Genomic DNA, 18,855 nt, shown 5'->3' with positions numbered 1-18,855 from the left:
TGGGAACCCAGATAGCACAGGGCCAGTGGGGACAGAAGGACCTGTCACACAGCATCAACTGGCTAGAGCTACGGGCCATACACCTGGCCCTCCGTCATTTCTCTCACCTAGTAACGAGGAGGCACGTCCTCGTGCTAACAGACAATGTAGCAGCCAAGGCACATGTAAACAAGGAGGGAGGAACGAGATCAGTGGAACTAATGAAGGAAGCATTGGCTCTGGCTCGGTGGGCAGAAACCAATGTGAGTTCCATCAGAGCGGAACACATCTCAGGGGAGACAAACACCCAGGCAGACTCCCTGAGCAGAGCCAAGGTGGACCAGTCGGAATGGCGTCTGGACCCGGCTCTCTTCGAGGAGATCTCCCGGAGGTTCGGACAACCGCACCTAGATCTATTTGCCAACCACAAGAACACACAACTCCCCAGGTTCTTCTCCAGATTCCCGTCCCCGGGATCGGAGGGAACGGATGCTCTCAGGTGCCGGTGGCCGGCGCAACTCCTGTACGCCTTCCCACCGCTGCCATTAATACCGGCGACCATACGCAAGATGATCCTGGAGGGCGCAGAGATGGTCTGCATTGCCCCTCACTGGCCACGGCGCCCGTGGTTTGCCGACCTCGTGGACCTTTCGATATCACCTCCGTGGAGGATTCCCCCAGACAGGGTAAAACTCAGTCAGGGCAAGCTTGTACACCCAGATCCCCAGTGGCTACATCTAGCCGCTTGGCATTTGAGCGGCAAAGCTTAACTAAACAATCTTATTCGGCAGGGGTGATATCGATCATACAGGCATCACGAAGAGCGTCCACTAATAGGATTTACGACGCTACATGGAAGGGATTTTGTAGGTGGTGCGCTTCGCTTCACCTAGACCCGACGCAGTATCTATCCCTAATATCCTAGATTACCTATTGGAGGGTCTTAATAAGGGCCTGTCAGTCAATACTATCCGCAGACAGATATCGGCCCTCTCAACTGTACTCTCCTGCGACAACTTAACTTCCCTAGCACAACATCCAGCGATTAGTGCCTTTTTAAAAGGGGCATCTAACACAAAGCCCCCAGTCATACACAGGTACCCGTCCTGGAACCTGCCTAAGGTCCTTCTAGCCTTGACATCAGCACCCTTCGAACCTCTTGAAACATGCTCACTCCATCACCTATCACTGAAGGTATCTTTCCTTGTGGCAATTACTTCAGCAAGGAGAATCTCAGAACTAGCAGCACTGTCAGTAAGGAAGGATCTGTGTACCTTTTTCAAAGATAGGGTCGTTCTTAGACCAGACCCGACCTTCATCCCGAAGGTAAATAGCATCTTTCACAGATCTCAGGAACTTACGCTTCCTGATTTCTGTCCAAGACCCAAACATAGGCTAGAACACAGATGGCACAAGCTAGACGTGCGGAGAGCGCTGTGTTTCTACGTGAAACGCACCTCGGCTTTCCGAAAGACTGAAGCATTATTTGTGTCCTTTCAACCAGCAACTATGGGAAAGAAGGTATCTCCTTCCACCATAGGCAGGTGGATCAGAGCCTGCATAGCACAGGCATACGTCTCACAGGATTTGTCAGCACCCACTCAGGTGACTGCCCACTCAACTCGGAGCGCAGCCACATCTGCGGCGTGGCTAACGCAAGCTCCGGTGGAAGAGATTTGCAGGGCCGCAACCTGGTCCTCACCTTCGGTTTTCATTCGACATTACCGTTTAGACTCCCTAGCAGCAGCAGACGCGGCTTTTGGCAGAAGAGTTCTTCAACAAGTCGTATCTGCTCAGAGTTCGGTAGCCTAGACATTCCCTCCCAGGGGGACATGAGGGCTTTGGTATGTCCCATCCATTTGGACTCTACAGCCATCCTGCTGGAGAAGGGGCGTTGTCTTACCTGAACGCCTTTTCTCAGCAGGATGATGTAGAGTCCAAGCCCACCCAGAGGATAGGTCTAGGCAGGGAGATAATAATGATATAATAAAGAGCTGCAATGTTAATTCCAACAAAGTTTCTCGCCTAAGTCAAAACTGGGGTCACGCCCAAAGGAAGGGGTGTGGCCGAAGTTTTTACCCAGTCTGCCAGGCAGGAAGGCCGTCATAGAACCCATCCATTTGGACTCTACATCATCCTGCTGAGAAAAGGCGTTCAGGTAAGACAACGCCCCTTTTCTGCAAATGAATAAACTAAACAAAATAGTTTGTACTTTCAGAAAGGCATTCTAACCTAGTACCTTATGTCAAAATAATAATAAAAAAATTCCCCTCTCTATTTTCCTCCCCCAGGGGGAAGTTTTGCAGATTTAGCAAAGAAAGAATAACTATGGTAATTTAAGTGTTACCTTTTTATTTTAAATTTAAATGACAATAAGCTGTTGATTGTGACTGATGCTAATCCAAGGAGTAACTCACATCTTGACTGGTGGCTTCAAAATAAAATGAACAACATGTGTGGAAAGTATGAGATAAAATTGATTATAGTAAGAATAATCAAGAATCCAAGAATATTACACTCTGTTTAGCCTGGGGAACAGCCATGAGCAGCAGCAATTTTTTTATAAGAAAAAATGGTAATTTTATTTTAGTACTATATGAAAAAGCTATACTTAGTACATTTTATATTTATGAAGAAGACTAATAAAACTTTGATTAGTGAGGAAAGTGTGTTATTATTCTCAGTCCCCAAAGGGCTATATGCTAGGCAGGGAAATTGAAGAAAATATCCTGGAAAAAAGCAGTAGCAAACCATTTTAGTATTGCCATCAAGAAAAACTATACTGTATTTATGTGCCCATGAAGTCTAGAAGCATTGAACTTGGATTTCAAAAGACTTTACATTTAGCAGGGTAAACAGACTTAGTTTGCTTATTTTGTGAAATGCAGATAATGCTTACCACTTTATGGTAATTCACTGTATATAGGCTTAACTTTACACTTGCTAGGTTGTCAGGTTAATAGGCATTTTGCAATGTTTGCTAATATTGTCCTATTTTTTCTAGCTATTTTAAAATAAAATATTTTGGCAACTTTTTCAGGTGCTTGGCACCATTGTGTGACTGTGTACAATGGCTCAAGTAGAAATGTATATTGTAGGTATTATATAATATCTACTTGATAGCTATATACAGTATATATGTGTGTATGTATGTGTGTATAGATGAGACTTATAAAAATATTCAGATAATAATATGGAGTTCTTAAACAGTTTTTGTCTAACTTAATCTAATTGAACGTTATTAATGAATTCTGATCATTTTGTTAACTACTTGTGCTGGAATAGGTTTACCACACATTATAAAGCCCACAACTGCAATTGATCCTTCCTATTTAAGAAGACCTCCCTATTATAGAGCATTTTAAACTTGTTACTGACCCTCAGTCAGTTATGTATGGTGCCTTGCTGTAAAATGGACCTGGACGCTACACCACTTGCTGAGTCATCTAATAATTTCATTCTGTTTGTAAAAGCTGTATTTATGATCTAATAAGCCCCAATAGCTTTCAGGTGGTTATCACCATATTTAGTCTGGAAAGATCCATTAAGATCAGTGGACACTTCATTGTCCTTTTCAGATTTTGTACTCAGTTAAATTATTTTGTGTTTGTGAGCAAAACTAAAAAGATTGAAGATCAGAATTAAAGGTAATGTTTTAACTCTACCATCTTACTTAAAGGGATTGGTATGAAGTGACCTTAAATTCAGCTGGTTTTTATATTGGAAATAATGTGAAGACAGCTTCCAGCCAGGTATTAAATCAATACACTACTGTGTATATGTCTCATATATATGTATATGTATGCACATATACACATACTTTTCTGTTGGCATATTTATCAGAACAAGCTTATCTTTCTATATCCAATACTGTGATTTCCTGTTAAATAAATTATTCTGTGGGCAGACTATCTGGCACCACCATGATTCAATAGTGCTATAGGAGAATTTATGAACACAATAGAACAATTTTATAAGGCTATGCATTATCTGACTTACTGCATTACTGCATTAGGTGGCCATAATTAGATTTGGGAGATAGAATATATAGGAATGTAGACAATCCTGCAGGGAAGGTAAGGAAGCTACTAAATTGTTCTGTTACATAACTGTTCTATCTTTTGCCTAATCTGTTATCTTTGTGATCAGATTTTTTTCATGTCACAAGTGCATTATTTACGCGTGTGCGCGCGCGCGTGTGTGTGCAATGGCACAAAGTCCTCGAACTCTGGGATAAGTATGAAACAGCTGTTTATTGTTAAAACAATAAAAACAATAAAAGCAACTATTTACAAAATCTAAAAAATGACTGTCTTAGCTTTCGCTGGTCCACTACCTGCGTCATCAGAGTAAGCATTTGGGGTGGGGAGTTTGCTTATAAATCCAATTGACTCCGTGCTCTACCCATTGATCATGTAATGGGGCCGTCTGCTCTAACTAACTCTAGTTGCTCTAATAGTCCCGCATTCTAGTCCTGTCTGCATTCTAGTCCTCTCTTTCCCCCAATCCTTCCTTTCTTTGCCTTTCCCGTTCTGGTCAGTCCTGCCTCTCCTCGCTGTATCTCATATCTTGGCATCTGTATCTCCTGGCATCTCTGTCTGACCAGATACAGTGTCTTGAGTGTTTTTTGATGCACCCTGTCAGCCCAAATATGGGAGGAAGAAATCTTTTGCCTGTATCGCATTCGCTACTGCAACATCATTTGTCAGTTAAATTGTTTTGGATTGATAACAAAGAGTTAAAGGGAGACTGGGATACTCCCAATCTCCCTTTAACTCTTTGTTAGCAATCCAGAAAAAATTAACACACACACATATATATCCCTAATTATATTAAAAATACGAATCCTGTGTATAGCCATACAGTAGAAATAACAAATTTAAAAATAACAAATGATCGAACACCTGGATAAGGTTATAAACACAACTGTTTAATTTGCAAGAGTATCGTCAGAGTATAAAAACTAGGATTTGGGAGTTCACTTATATCACTGGCTGCCTCTGCACCCTACTCCTCGATTGGGTCATTGGTCCACTCATTATCACCGATCATGTAGTTCTTAAAGGGCCCGCACTTGTCAATGTGTTGGCAGCTTCCAAGGCTGCTCTCCCACCTGTGACAGGGGGGAAGATGAGCAAGAGCGACCTGACAGCCAACCCCTGGATGCTCGTATGCACACCAGGGGAATAACAACGACTTGGGATGGGAGACCAGCCTCAGAAGCTGCCAATACATGACAAGTGTGGGCCCAAACTGTCTAGGTTCCACATACACATACAATTGTACTCCAGTTGCGGTAAGCACCCACATGATCCCATGACAGCACAGTTGCTTTAAGGAATCTATGGTTGCTTGTTTATATTCAAAGCAAGTAGGATGCGAATAAGAAACAAATATTTGAGCCACTAGAATCTGGTCAGTCTATATCCTCTGTGAATATGTTAACCTTGACACTTAAAATTGTTAGAGTTTAAAATCCGTATTAAATTTAGTATTTTAATCAGCAATATTTTGCTCAAGAAATATGAACTGAATGCTCTTGTTTTGTATGGCAACATAATCCTCTAAGTGACTTACTTGATTGTATTGAATAAAAATTCAGAAACCTAAAGTTTGGTGTAGCTGCTGTGACTATAAGACTTTTGCCTTCTCAAACTCATCAGGCCATCAGTGCCTCATATATTCCTTCCCTGCCCACTAGTAGATCAACTTTGATCATTTAATTGTGAGATTTTTTTTAATTTGGTTCAATGTGAGAAAGCTTCTGCAAAATATATCATCTATTCTGGCATTCTTTTTCCATTAGTTTTATTTGTCATGAATTATGCATAATTATTCTTCTTCTCTAAGATCTCATCTTACTGTCAGATAGAATGGAAGTATCTGTCCTTTCATTTAAGTTTTAGTGAAGCTGATTAAACAGACTAGACTTTTTGCAGTACTGCCTCTGGACTCTTCTATCTGTTTGGCTTCTGGTCTGTTTGGCATAAAAGTTGCAGAACAGACAGGTATAAAGATGAAAACTGACGCGGTTCACAGTCCTGTCTTTACTACCACCACCCCCTGTATGGAGATAGTGTTTTTTTAATGCTCTGAGATTTGTTATGTTGGAAAGATATTTATGTAAAGCAGTTGCAATTATGACTATATTCTTACATTCTGTGTAGATCTCAGACTGAAAGTTACCTGATTCCAAAATGTTTTGGAGGATGTTTTCGGCTGCTTTCTTGAGATTGTTAATAGTTAAGAAATTACACATTCATTTCAATTCTTTCTGTTACCTAAAATCTTGTCCTCCTGATTCTGTTTATGTGTTGAAGTATACAAAACTTTGGTTGTTTTGAAGAACATCATAAAATTGAATATATAGTATTCATGACAAATGACAAATTATCATTTGAGAGCAGTTTTCCATATCAGTCTTTTTGTTTCTTTCTGTTACTTCCATAATTTAAAATTATCTCTGCTTTCAAATTAACCATATACATACAATTGTTTTCTTCCCCTCAAAACTTCACATTTGCCATTAAAAATTCTCAGAGTGACTGAATTTCAGTATTCCAACAACAATTGAATAATGATAAAACAACATTTACTTTAAGGACAGATAGTTCAGTTAACATATCAGAAAAAGACACAGAATTTGGTTATTGTTATATCTCAGGAAAAAAACAAAGTGAGCACCTCCCCTAAATCAGATAGGAAACCTCCAGGTAAATGAGATGGGAATCATGCCTATATGAGTCAATTTTATTTTATTTATAAGGCAACATTAACAGAATCTTGCAAGTCTGAAGGTACAAACTATCTGCCATTGCTTTTAACCACCTGAACATTTAGTGGGTCCTTCCAGTATTTCTTCTTTGACTGTTAATCCATTGGTAACTTCTGTTTCTCTTGTCAGATTTTTTTCTTAGGCTTCCTGTTGTTCCCCAAACTTATCCATATAGTCCATTATTTTTTCATGGCTGAAAACGAATTCGATCCTGCCAGTCATAGTCCAACTCCCTTAACCACTACATCATAGTCTACATTTTGGAGATCATTACGCCCAAATAACAATATTTGCTCCTGCTATTTATTTTGATTACCATTCAAGCTATTGGGTTCATGTGAGGAAGGAAGAAAATACTCAGAAAAAAAATTCTTTTCTTTTCTTTCTTTCTTTCTTTTTTTTTGATCCATCCACTATTTTTAACCTTTTGAGCCCTAGCCTAGGATATTGTTTATTGAGTTTGGGTTTTCTATTTGCATAATTCCAAATTATTAGAAAAAAAATCAGTTAAACAAGGTTGCTTGTCCTTAGTGTAACATGACCTGCCTACTTTATATGTCCCAATATAGCTTTCTTTCATGCTGTGATTTTCACCATAGGACTGACTTTCAGGAAGACATACCTTGAGTGAATGTTTTATGACCAGAAGGAAGGTCATATGTAATAGGCCATAATAAGAAATTGTGTGTATACAATTTATCTGTGTGAGAGAGTTGTTTACATCTGAAAGGTTAATGTACATTATTGTTCTTCCACTGATGATGCATATGTAAATCTTAATTTAATTTTGTTTTTATACAATAATAGCCTTTTTAGGAGCTTGGTTTTTTTTCAATGAGAGGCTCATAATACTCAGTAAAAATTATATCAATAAAATTGAGAAGAGACCGTACATTGAAGAATGGTCATTTTAAGTAATCCAAAAATAATAGTGCTGTGGATGAATTGGAAATTAGAAATGGATAGTTCTTTTATTAATTTTATTGCAGTTTTTAAATTATCATTTTTTCAAGTTATTTGTTATATATCAGGAGTGTCAAACTGCCAGCCCTCAGGCCAGATGCATCATGCGGAAGCTGCGCCCACCCCATTGCTGGCAATGGCAAAACTGTCCCGATATATTGCGTGATGTCATGTGACAGTACGAGTTTCATATGTCTGTTATATATGCTTGTAATTGTGATAGGGATAATGCTGTCATTGATAACATAATGTAACATAGTGATATGATATAAATATAGCATTTATAGCGTTTTGCCGCTTGCTCAGGAGATTTGAGGAAAATACATTCCTAGTGGTATGCATCTCTTATTTCCATGTGGATAGCTATTTTTCCTACTGCAATAAACTCAGCAAATATGCAGAGCAATTCAAATGACCTTTTCAAATGTAGTCCAAAATAATAGATTAAATTCATAGGACACACCTTTGTTTTCAGTCAGATCATCGTTCTGACAGAAATTATCCTCAGTATCAAGATAGGAATGGTCCCATCCCTACTAGGAAGAGATGGAATTGATTGTATCTGGGATCTTTGTTTATAGACAATTAAAACATGTGATATATCACTGAACAGAGTTTATATTTAGGCTTTGAGCTTCAAATTGTCAAATGTTTTTGTTGTACAAAAGTTTGATTCAAATTACTATATTTACTTATTAGAACTAGATGTTTATGTTCATGGTGTTCTTGAAATTGTCTTGAGTACAAATCATAGGTTGATAATAGTTTGAATACTATATACCAAACATCTTTTACATTTTCAGTGTATAACCATGCTGTTTAATTTATTTCATTTTTTGTTAAACCAAATTTTGAGCCACATTTGATACACAAATTTTTTATCGTTTTGTTAGATTTTTCATCTCTAATGTTGAAGAAGTATGCATTTTGTCAGTGGGGAGGCAGAACATTAAAAAAATGTAGAGCATGTGTACAATTTCTGTGTGAGAGAGAGTTGTTTACATCTGAAAGGTACATTAACTCGTGAATGCTATTCTTGGAGCATTTTTAGAGTTGGTCCTGCAATCCTGAGAGGAGACCCTTTGTTTAGCAGTTGAAGATCTCAGAGAAAGATTCCCAGTGATTCTAAATCTGTGCACAGTGCATCCAGAGACAAATGGAAATGTATGTGTTGTAAACCACTTGAAATATACAATCCTTTCATAGTGCCCATTGGAAAGTTACTCTCTTCTGTACCACAATAGGTGGAAAAGTTAAATATGCTCCAGAAAAAAATTCAGAAGTGTCTTTTGCTCTGCATTTATTTAAAATCATCTTATTTATTTCTTAAATTTTTTATTTATTTCTTAAATTTCTTGTTTATTTATGAGTTTGTTTATGGAATAATGTTGGCTTCACGTGCAGTGTTTCCAGAAACATCTAAATTAAGGATTATATCATGTATCAGGTTTTATTTTTTTTAAAAAAAAAACTTGCAAATGTGTGATCTTTTAACCTTGAGATGCTGCATTTGTGAGTCATGTGCTAGAGTGAGTAGAATATAAAGCAGTCATTCCATTGCAAAAATATAACAGGCTAAAAAGCAAGAAATTCACTATAAGTTATGATTTGGGTCATATCTGAACCAGGATTTTTTTTTTCTATCATGACTTGAGCAAATCTTAGTGGCCTTGTTTGCTTAGCATATTAAACCAAATGTAAATAAACAACATTTCAAGGTACTGTTTTGTGTTAACCTGCCGGGTGAAGCTGTGCTACCAGTCAGTCTAAATGTAGCAGGCATCTTAACATTAATGTCGAAAAGTGTTACATTTTAATAGTAACTGTCAGACTAAAGGGACTGGTTGAAAACCAGATAAATTTATTTCAACTAAGGCAACTTCTTTGTTTGCTTAGATTTTAAGCCATGAAAAAAAAATTCTGTTGACCTTGTTCTGCCATCAGTATTAAGAAAGAGAGGAAAAGTAGGGCAATTTCAATAGGATGTTAAAATTAATTTGCAATTACATATTTTTATTTTGATCATAAGCTATTTGTAGATAAAGCTAATAAAGTAGAAAATAAATCCAAGCTTTTACTTTTTCCAATCGAAGTTCAAAAGTGTTACTGTACAAATAAATATTTAGAAATTGGTAATATCATATATGCTCTTGTTAAGTGTAGAGTTCATGTGATAAAACTTTCTCTACCACTGAGGAGATTTACTGTGTCTATACATTCAATTTAATTTTTTACAGCAAGAAAATAAATAAAATTGATTTTCATTTAAGGGAAAAAACATGCAAATCTACTAAAGAGCAGAAAACTAATCAGTGATTTAAAGATTTATTTTATAATTGATGGAAATATAATATAATATTTATATATATATTTCAATAAAAAAGGAAGCGATCACCAGGAAATAAAACACCAAGGTTTTAATAAATAAAATCAAGCTTTCGATGGCTAGCATCTGCCATCATCGTCAGGATACAAGCTAGCTAGTGAGGAAACCTGCTTATAAGCATAGCCACACCTAAACTCTATGCATGGACCTTGTAACAGGTCCAAGCCGACTAATCCTTACTTCACTTACAGCCTTCAGTGATTCTTTCTTATAGCTCTTACTTACATCCACACAACCACCCACTTCCCCCCTCCCTTTAGTTCCTGAGTCATATAGGCAACGTGTGTTTCTCAAAGTTAAAGGGTCCTCTGCACTATTGAGTTGATTCTTCTTCCTGTGTTCATTGGGACGTTTCTCTCCTTCACTCCTCCGGCACACATTGTACTCATTTGCATTTCCATAATCACAGTATTTCATGCTGGGGATTCTGTCTCGGTTCACATTTTTTAGCACCTTCAATCCTGTCACTCCTCCAATCCCCCCACAATCCTTGCCACCAATCCTGACGATGATGGCAGGTGCTAACCATCGAAAGCTAGGTGACTGTAAGTAAGAGCTATAAGAAAGAATCATTGAAGGCTGTAAGTGAAGTAAGGATTAGTCGGCTTGGACCTGTTACAAGGTCCATGCATAGAGTTTAGGTGTGGCTATGCTTATAAGCAGGTTTCCTCACTAGCTAGCTTGTATCCTGACGATGATGGCAGATGCTAGCCATCGAAAGCTTGATTTTATTTATTAAAACCTTGGTGTTTTATTTCCTGGTGATCGCTTCCTTTTTTATTGAAATGTATGTACCCAGGAATTGTCGTTCTTCAATTTTTAATATATAGTGATTAAGGAAACCTGATTTGAATTTTGATGTTTATCCTTTGCTAATTTAGTCATAGCTGCAGGCTTTAGAAATAGTCTGCTGTTCTTTTTATCCATTATGATTTTTTTTCCTTTGAATTGTTTTCCTTTTATTTTTAACACTTTCTACTTAGAAAGGTGTCTAGTCTCCACCACCCATCTTGTTGCCTTTCCTGATGCCCACTTTGTTCATCAAAATTCTGTTTATTGCTTAATTTTTTATTATTATTCCCTGACTTCTTTGTCATCTTCTAATTTTCTTCTTTTCCTTTTCTAACCTCACTACATACGCTTCGAAAACTAACACAGGTGACAAACTGTGTTCCATTATCAGTTACAAATAGTTGTATTTTTTTATGTTCAAACTGATTTGTTCTTGGTTGTTGTTTTTTATATTTTCACAGTGTGTGGGTGTGATTTGGCTCAAGGAGGCTTTTTCATTAAGAATGGTGATTACCTTTGCACTGTGGATTACCAGCGGATGTATGGGACCCGATGCAATGGCTGTGGGGAGTTTGTGGAAGGAGAAGTTGTAACAGCTCTGGGAAAAACATATCATCCCAACTGCTTTGCCTGCACTATGTGCAAGTAAGTCAACTAATGCTGAACAAAATTTCTTCTTCTTCTTCCTCCTCCTCCTCTTCCTCCTCCTCCCTCTCCTCATTCTTTATCACCTTATCTATATGGATGTCAGGAGATCAAAGATTTAAAGAACATAAATGCTAGAGAAAAAAGAAAAAATACTCAAAAAAGAAAAACTTGATTTTTATTGATATGTTGAGTTATATATGTTTGTATATGTATGTATGCAACTGAGGTAGAGGATCATATATGTTTGTATATGTACGTACATAACTGAGGTATAGGATCATGCAATTCACTGTGGTGTTTCCTTTTTTAGCTATTCATTTGCAAAAGGATAAAGATTGGATATACTTGAATATACCTAAACTTACCTGATCATGGAAGCTAAGTGTATAATTCTTGTTTAGCTAGTACCGGCATTTAATAAAAGACATTTTGGAAATAACTGGATTCTAGGGGCTGTTTCTCCTTTGGTCAGGATCAGGAAATTATTCCTACCCAGCATGGTCAACCGTCAAGATAATTTTGTCTAAATTTCCATAAGATTATGGAGGTTTATGGGGTTCCCATTAGTCTTTTAGAGGAAAAAAACATTTTTAGAGGCAGAATGTCCCTTTTTTCTCACTACATTCTCTATCTGTAATTTTAATAAAAAATATGAAAGTATCTTTAGGTTTATGTTTTGACAAATAGTGCCTTGGAAAATGTATTTTTATTTGTGTGATACTTTCATATATTTAAATTTATTTGAATGATTATCCTCCTTACCCTTCCACAGAGCACTGCATAGCACTGTAGGAAAAAAAAGACATTGAAACTCTGCAGAGCTTTAGCCAATCCATCAGTGTAATGGACAGCTAGATCTGACTTGTTACAAGCCAAATATTCTTATTCCTAGCTGTTGCCTACCTTCTGAAGAACTGGATTTTGTTGCTATTATTGAAGCTGAACTCCCTCATGCCATAATTTCTGATTTAATTTTTTGTGGTAGTTGCAGGATCTGTTCGTTCCCACGGTATCTACTTTTAATCAACTCACCCTTCTTTTCCTAAAGAAACATAGCTGAGCTGGCTCTGAGTAATGAAAACACCTAATATAGTCTCCAGTAGCTGCATTCCCTTCTCTGCTTGTTTAGAACACCAAGAACTGCTTAAATTCTGGAATTTGTTGCTTCCATTGACTGCCCAAAAATGAGCTATCTAATCGCGTATACTTTCAGTGAAAAAAATAATAGAAATTTCTAAAGATTTTCCTTTGAGCATTCAAACTATCAACGAGCAGGCTTCATTTCCTAATGAAAACACTTACATAGGCCTGGGCTTTTTAAAACAAACAAACCTTTGAAATAAAAATGTATTGGTCAGTTTTTTTCCTATCATTATTATTTTTTTCTTTATTGAGATACATTTAGTGTTTGGATTTTCTCCAAATGTCTATCTTTGCCAATACCGCATTTTGAACATGCTTTGGCCCTTTTTCCTGCAAGAGACTTTGGTTTTACAGCAGCTGCAGCAACGGGAAGTTGCTGAGAAAGACAATGTAGCCCTAGAGATGGCCTTGCCTTAAAATGCCTCTTTTGTTTCCCAGACGTCCTTTTCCTCCAGGAGACCGTGTTACCTTTAATGGAAGAGACTGTCTCTGTCAAATGTGTGCTCAACCAATGGCATCCAGTCCAAAAGAACTCTCCACTTCCAGCAGTAAGTATTGTATCTTTTCTAAGTACTCCACTGTCTGGAGAGCTATATTTCTATTTTCTGCTGCTGCTTTATTCTAATGTGCAGTGCTGGGTTTGGCTGCAAGTTGGGGTTGCATTCTAGAAATTGGATATAGTCTCCCCCTATTTCAGCAGTCTGCTGCTTTTTTATTTTTTTGTTGTTGTTTAATTTAACTGCATCTGGAGAAACTAGGTAGATCCAGCATAGTTCTTTTTTATTCAAAAGAGGTCAAATTCTTTTGTACACAAATATTCAGAGGTTATATTATTTTAATTTTGACCTGCTGGAGACATAGAAGCATTACGGTTTGTATTAAAATAGCATTTACAACATTTTTAGAGTTTTAAGTAATTGCTTTAATATCCTTTCTGTTCATAAACAAAAGTAAGTAAAAACCTTTTTATAAGACCTTTATGTTTGGTAGTTACTTGCTTTTAAAAAAATTGGTAAGGAAAATATTTAAGAGAAGTAAAGAAGATTAGGATTACATTAGGTGTAGATATTAGATGAGAAGAAGTCAAATTTGCAAAAGGACTTTCAAAATATTAACCAAATTTATTAATGAATATGTCTTTTGTTATAACTGATCTAAAACCTCTTTCTTTGTCCAACTTTATTTTAAATATATTAGAATCCAGATTCTACACAGATCTTTTTGCTTATTTAATGTTTTATTTTATTCCCTCAATAGCTAATTGTGTATGTGTGTGAGCGTGCATCTCTTTTTTTAATATGTAACAAATATTTCTTTGCAAGGAAAACTTTAAACATGCAACAAAGTAACTGAAAGGAAAGCTGAATTAAGTCAATCTCCAACAGAAAGGCAGAGTACACCAAAAAATAATTATAGACACATTCAGAGACTGTCTTCTCTACCTTCTTAATCTAGTTGGTTCAGCTGCAGCTGATATTTTTTTCCCCATTAATGTTTATATATATTATTCAGACAAAAAAAGGAATTTGAATTTGTAATGTATTGCTGTAGCGACTTGAGCCTGCTTAAGGCCCCTAGTTTGGGGGGCTGCAAGGCAAAAGTGATTATAACAGTATAGCAGTCAAAATACTAAGGTGTATCAACCAAAAAACCCAGTCTGACCGGAAAGGAAAAAAAAAACTTTCTATATATTCTCTTGGCTCAGCTGACAAAAGAGGTGGCCTGGAGGTTGACACAATTGCCTAGCATGCAGGCTGCCCAGGTTCGAATCCCATAAAGTGTATGGATAGCTAGCTGATAAGAGCAAAATGAGCTCGAAATGGCCATCCTAGTCTCCCATTTAACTCTTTAACTCTTTGTCACAAAAAAAGAAATTCAAATATATGTGTGTGTGTGTGTGTTTGTGTGTATATATGTGTGTGTGTGTATATATATGTATATATATACATATACACACATACATACACACATATGTATGTATGTATGTATGTATGTATGTATGTATGTATAAAGCCAGAACATACATACATACATATATACATGCATATGAATTAACAGCAACTGATTAAAATTGATTATCTTTAAAATAAACCATTCTATTGATAAAGGTAATGATCCCGGAACTAATATGTGTGCACTTGCATCATTCTTTGTCATATACATTACACAGATTTAAACATGGTTAGTAGATGTAACAAATAGATTTCATATCCATATTTTTAGAGCTGTTCTCTGAAAGATGGATCTGGCTTCTTGCTTTTACTAGTGTTTGTGTTTTCTTTCAGTTGTTTTTTCTTCCTTTAAACAGTGTTTATTCTGAACACACACACATGCACACATATACATACACCCACATGGAAACTCCTTAAAGAAGCACACATCATTTTCTATTTCTGCGTATCTGTAATCATTCGAACTTACATAAGTATTGCAGAATTCTTTTTTATAGAAATTGTCACAAAAGCATGGTAATGGGGAATGTAATATTGTGGTTATTAATGCAATATAACATCAAATGTCCTATGAGAAGACATTAAAACAGATACATTTCTCCATTACGTTACCCAAAGTAGAATAAATGGAGTTGTGTTTGTTTTGCCTTTCATTCATTTTAGAAATCACAAATCAGAAATTCAAAAGTCTGGTATTCTTAAGTAACTTTTCATTAAACAACTCACATTACATTACATTCTTACTACATCTGTCTGCAACAGTTTGTATTATAAATAGAGTTCCTTTCAACAAAACAGTACAAAAATCCTAAAAAAACACAGTAGTGACACAAAAGCATCTTCTAATAGAGTCCAAACAAAAAACTTAGAATGTTATAACTTTAGATAGAGCAGTTTTGACAGAATGGGGACAGGTTTGCTATGCTATGAGGAGATACGTATTACATGTGTTATGAATATAAACAAATTTGGCTATGAAATTATTTTAACGAAGTCCTCTTGTCCATTCGGGCTGTAAATGGTCAGATATTAGGTAACTGACTTGAGCCTGAGGCTTCATTTGGGGGAGAATATCACTGAAAGAGCATCTGAAAGTTTGAATATAACATTGTCTTATAGAAGGGTCAAGTAGAATTACTGTTAAGTTTTTTTCATGTTTTGATGGGATTCCCTAAAGGCTTGTAAGATTGAAATCTTACAAAGCTGAAATATAATTCAGTTTTGGGGACAGTTGCTGTGATGTTATTGCTATAATATCAATATGTCTTTTTGGTTTAAAAAAGGGGATAGCTTAAAGAGAAAAAGCCAGATTCAAGTTGCATTTCATTAAAGATGGATTGGAGATCTGGCTTAAGTCTTACACTTAGGACTGTGGCAGCATCCTACAGTCTTGTTATGTGATGAGAATTCAGACAATCAGCATGTATTTACAGTTGCCATTGTGATGACCATTTGCGACCTTTCCAGCTGCCTTCTGACAAGCAAAGTCAAGAGGGGGAGAGGAAAACTGAATTCACTTAACAACCACATGATTCACTTAATAATCACAGTGATTTGCTTAACAATGATTACAAAAAAGGTTGTATAATCAGATGTCAAGGTTCTGACAGACAGAGACAAATAAAGCAGAACTCCAAGGCTTGCAAATTCCTCAAAGAACATGTTTATTAGTCAAGAGTGAAACCAACCCTGGAGACACATGTAACAATTCCCCAATACAAAGTTAAAAAATCCCACCCCTATAACTATGCAATCAACTACTGTAAATGCCGGCGTACAAGGCGACCCGGCGTATAAGACGACCCCCGTCTTTATAGCCAGGCCGCATTCCTAGAACGTCGTCTTATACGCCGGAAACTACCAGTATTTCCGGCGTATAAGACGACTCGGCGTATAAGACGACACCCGTCTTTGGCGCCGATTTCAGCGCTCGCAGAAGTCGTCTTATACGCCGGCATTTACGGTACATTCCCCAATACACTTTCTTGACAGGCTTTTTATGCAACGCCCAGCCTGCAGTCTCAGGGGCAGCCGATGACCTTGATTCCCACGGGACAAAAGATTATTTAGACTAACAAAGCACCTGGGCAACCCCCTCCCTCCATTCTATGTAGCAACCAAAAATGAGTTGGAAAAATGGCTGCATTTGTAGAGTTGACATCAGGCACATTTCACCTAACCACCCTGCCTAGCAGTGGAAATCCTGATCCCAATTGTGGCCATAAGTCAAGGATTACCTGTTTGGCCCAAGTCCACCTTCATTTTTTTTAAATAAATGAAATCTTACAAGTTTGCCAAATGATATATAAGTACTATACATCCAAAATGGTTGGGATGGTTGGTTCCATGCTTGAATATTGTGCATTTTGTTTTAAAATGCTGGAAATGTTGATACCATATTTTTTTGAGACACAGGAAATTGTTTCTAGTCAGCAAATCTCAATATCTTTTTCCCAACCAACAAACAGCCTAGAAAATGGCACATCTTTTCAAGTTCAGCGGAAATGAGTTAAATCAGGCTGCCTTTTAAATACCATCTTCCCATAGCCTTGTAATATATTACATGTCTGCAAAGTTGTTTTGACTCTCTTCCTTGAAACTTCTATGACGCGTAGATGCTTCTGGGCAAATGACATGGCTTTTGTAAATTTGTTCTTTTTTTCTCTCAAGTGTGAAAGAACCTTGGAAATGAGAATGTCGTATTGTTTCTGTCCATTAGCCTGAAAATTTAGAGTTGTTTTTTTGTCCTTTTAGAAAGAACACTGAGTCATTGTTGTAATCCAAAGCTTGGATCATCTTGGAAACTATCCCGTTTGCTTACTGATTGAAAATCGAAAAGCCTTTAAGAAAGGCACACACGTACACAGGCGCACACACACACGTCTCTCTGTCTCAAGAATTAACTCCAAAACATTACCTGGCAACAATTTTTATTAGTCTTGGTCTCCTTGAGGTCTGAAATGCAGAGGGGAAATTCATCATATTATCATTTACTGTGCTGTTCTGTTGGCACAGATACTCCTTAGAAGGAGCACAATAGAGATGTAAGTCTGTACTTAGAGCATCCCTATCAGAAACTTCTGTTCTCCACTAACAGCTCTCCGAGTCTTCCTTTTTTTGAAATGGCACAACAGTTGTTGGAAGCAAATATGATGTTATTCCTATTGGAGATCAGGCCCGGCTTTTATTTGCAGTTGATTTCTGAATTTGGGCATAAAAGTTCCTCCTTCTGACATGAATTAGTTTTATCCCGTGAAATTTGGAAGGCTGTATAATTAATTTCCTAGGCAGTTTACTTTCAGCAACTAGGATCTGATTATGTCATAAAACGTTTATAAAGTTACATAAAGGAGCTGGGGAAAAAGCCAACACCCAGAATTAGGCAATAAGCTTGGTTTTATTACAGCATATAGGTGTATATTCATTTTCTTCAAGTTTGAGATTTCTTGCTAGTGCCCTTTACAATTAGTCCATTAATGTGTTTGTTTTGAAAAGATTGCATCTGCTAACATCATTTCTGGCAAGTGATTGCACATCTGCAGGTTGTACTACTTTACTTTTGTCAGTTACATGACACACCCAGGCTTTCTGTTCCATTCTCTTTTCTTTCCTTGCCAACTATGTGGAGGTTATTACTCTGTTCCTCTTTCACATACACCCTTGTACAAAAATAAAAAAGAGAAGAGAAATGGGAATAAAAGCTTAGAAGGGGCTCAAATATAGCATGCCTTGCCTTGCCTTGTCCCTGTCCTGTTGTTATTTTCTAGCATAGTGTTACTGTTTCTAGTTGCTGTTTTATTTTAAAAGTTATATTTATATTTATTTATAAATAAGCCATAAGGAAATATTTCTGTGGAATCTTTTGAAACCCTTTATTTAGGTTCTAGTTAATGCAAACTTTGCAATCTTGGTAACAGATGAACAAATCAAACTGTTTAGACCAGCCTTCCCCAACCTGATGTTTTCAAGTTGATTTATGTGAACCATGCTGACTTAGAATTTGGGTAACTGCAAATGGGACACATTTGAAGATCATGGCTGCAGAAGGTCACTCTAAAAGTAGTTTCCAAACTGGATCTTATCAAATAGTGAGGTATAGATAGACAAGCTTTAAGGACTGGTAGTTGATTAAAATATTGATTGTCCAGCCTTGTATTGTTCAGAGAAGTCTTTGCAAAGTGTTTATGTATGTATACACTTTTATTTCTTGAATAGAA

At 36.9% G+C, this 18,855-nt stretch overlaps 1 protein-coding gene across 30 annotated transcripts in view; it reads left to right on the top strand.

Moving 5' to 3' along the window:
- ABLIM1 (actin binding LIM protein 1) overlaps positions 1–18,855 on the top strand; it is a 209,196-nt gene that overhangs the window by 110,719 nt on the left and 79,622 nt on the right. For all 30 annotated transcript variants that reach the window (XM_039352749.1, XM_039352752.1, XM_039352744.1 and 27 more), the window contains exons 3-4: positions 11,357–11,540; positions 13,125–13,234. In XM_039352749.1, coding sequence (XP_039208683.1) covers positions 11,357–11,540; positions 13,125–13,234 — 294 coding nt within the window. The remainder of the gene's footprint in view (positions 1–11,356; positions 11,541–13,124; positions 13,235–18,855) is intronic.

This window comes from Crotalus tigris, unplaced genomic scaffold (genome assembly GCF_016545835.1).
Source record: "Crotalus tigris isolate CLP2741 ecotype Arizona unplaced genomic scaffold, ASM1654583v1 scf7180000018468.2839379, whole genome shotgun sequence".
NCBI lineage: Eukaryota > Metazoa > Chordata > Lepidosauria > Squamata > Viperidae > Crotalus > Crotalus tigris.
The sequence above is the reverse complement of the archived record's forward strand: the minus strand, read 5'-3'. Positions and strand labels throughout refer to the sequence as shown.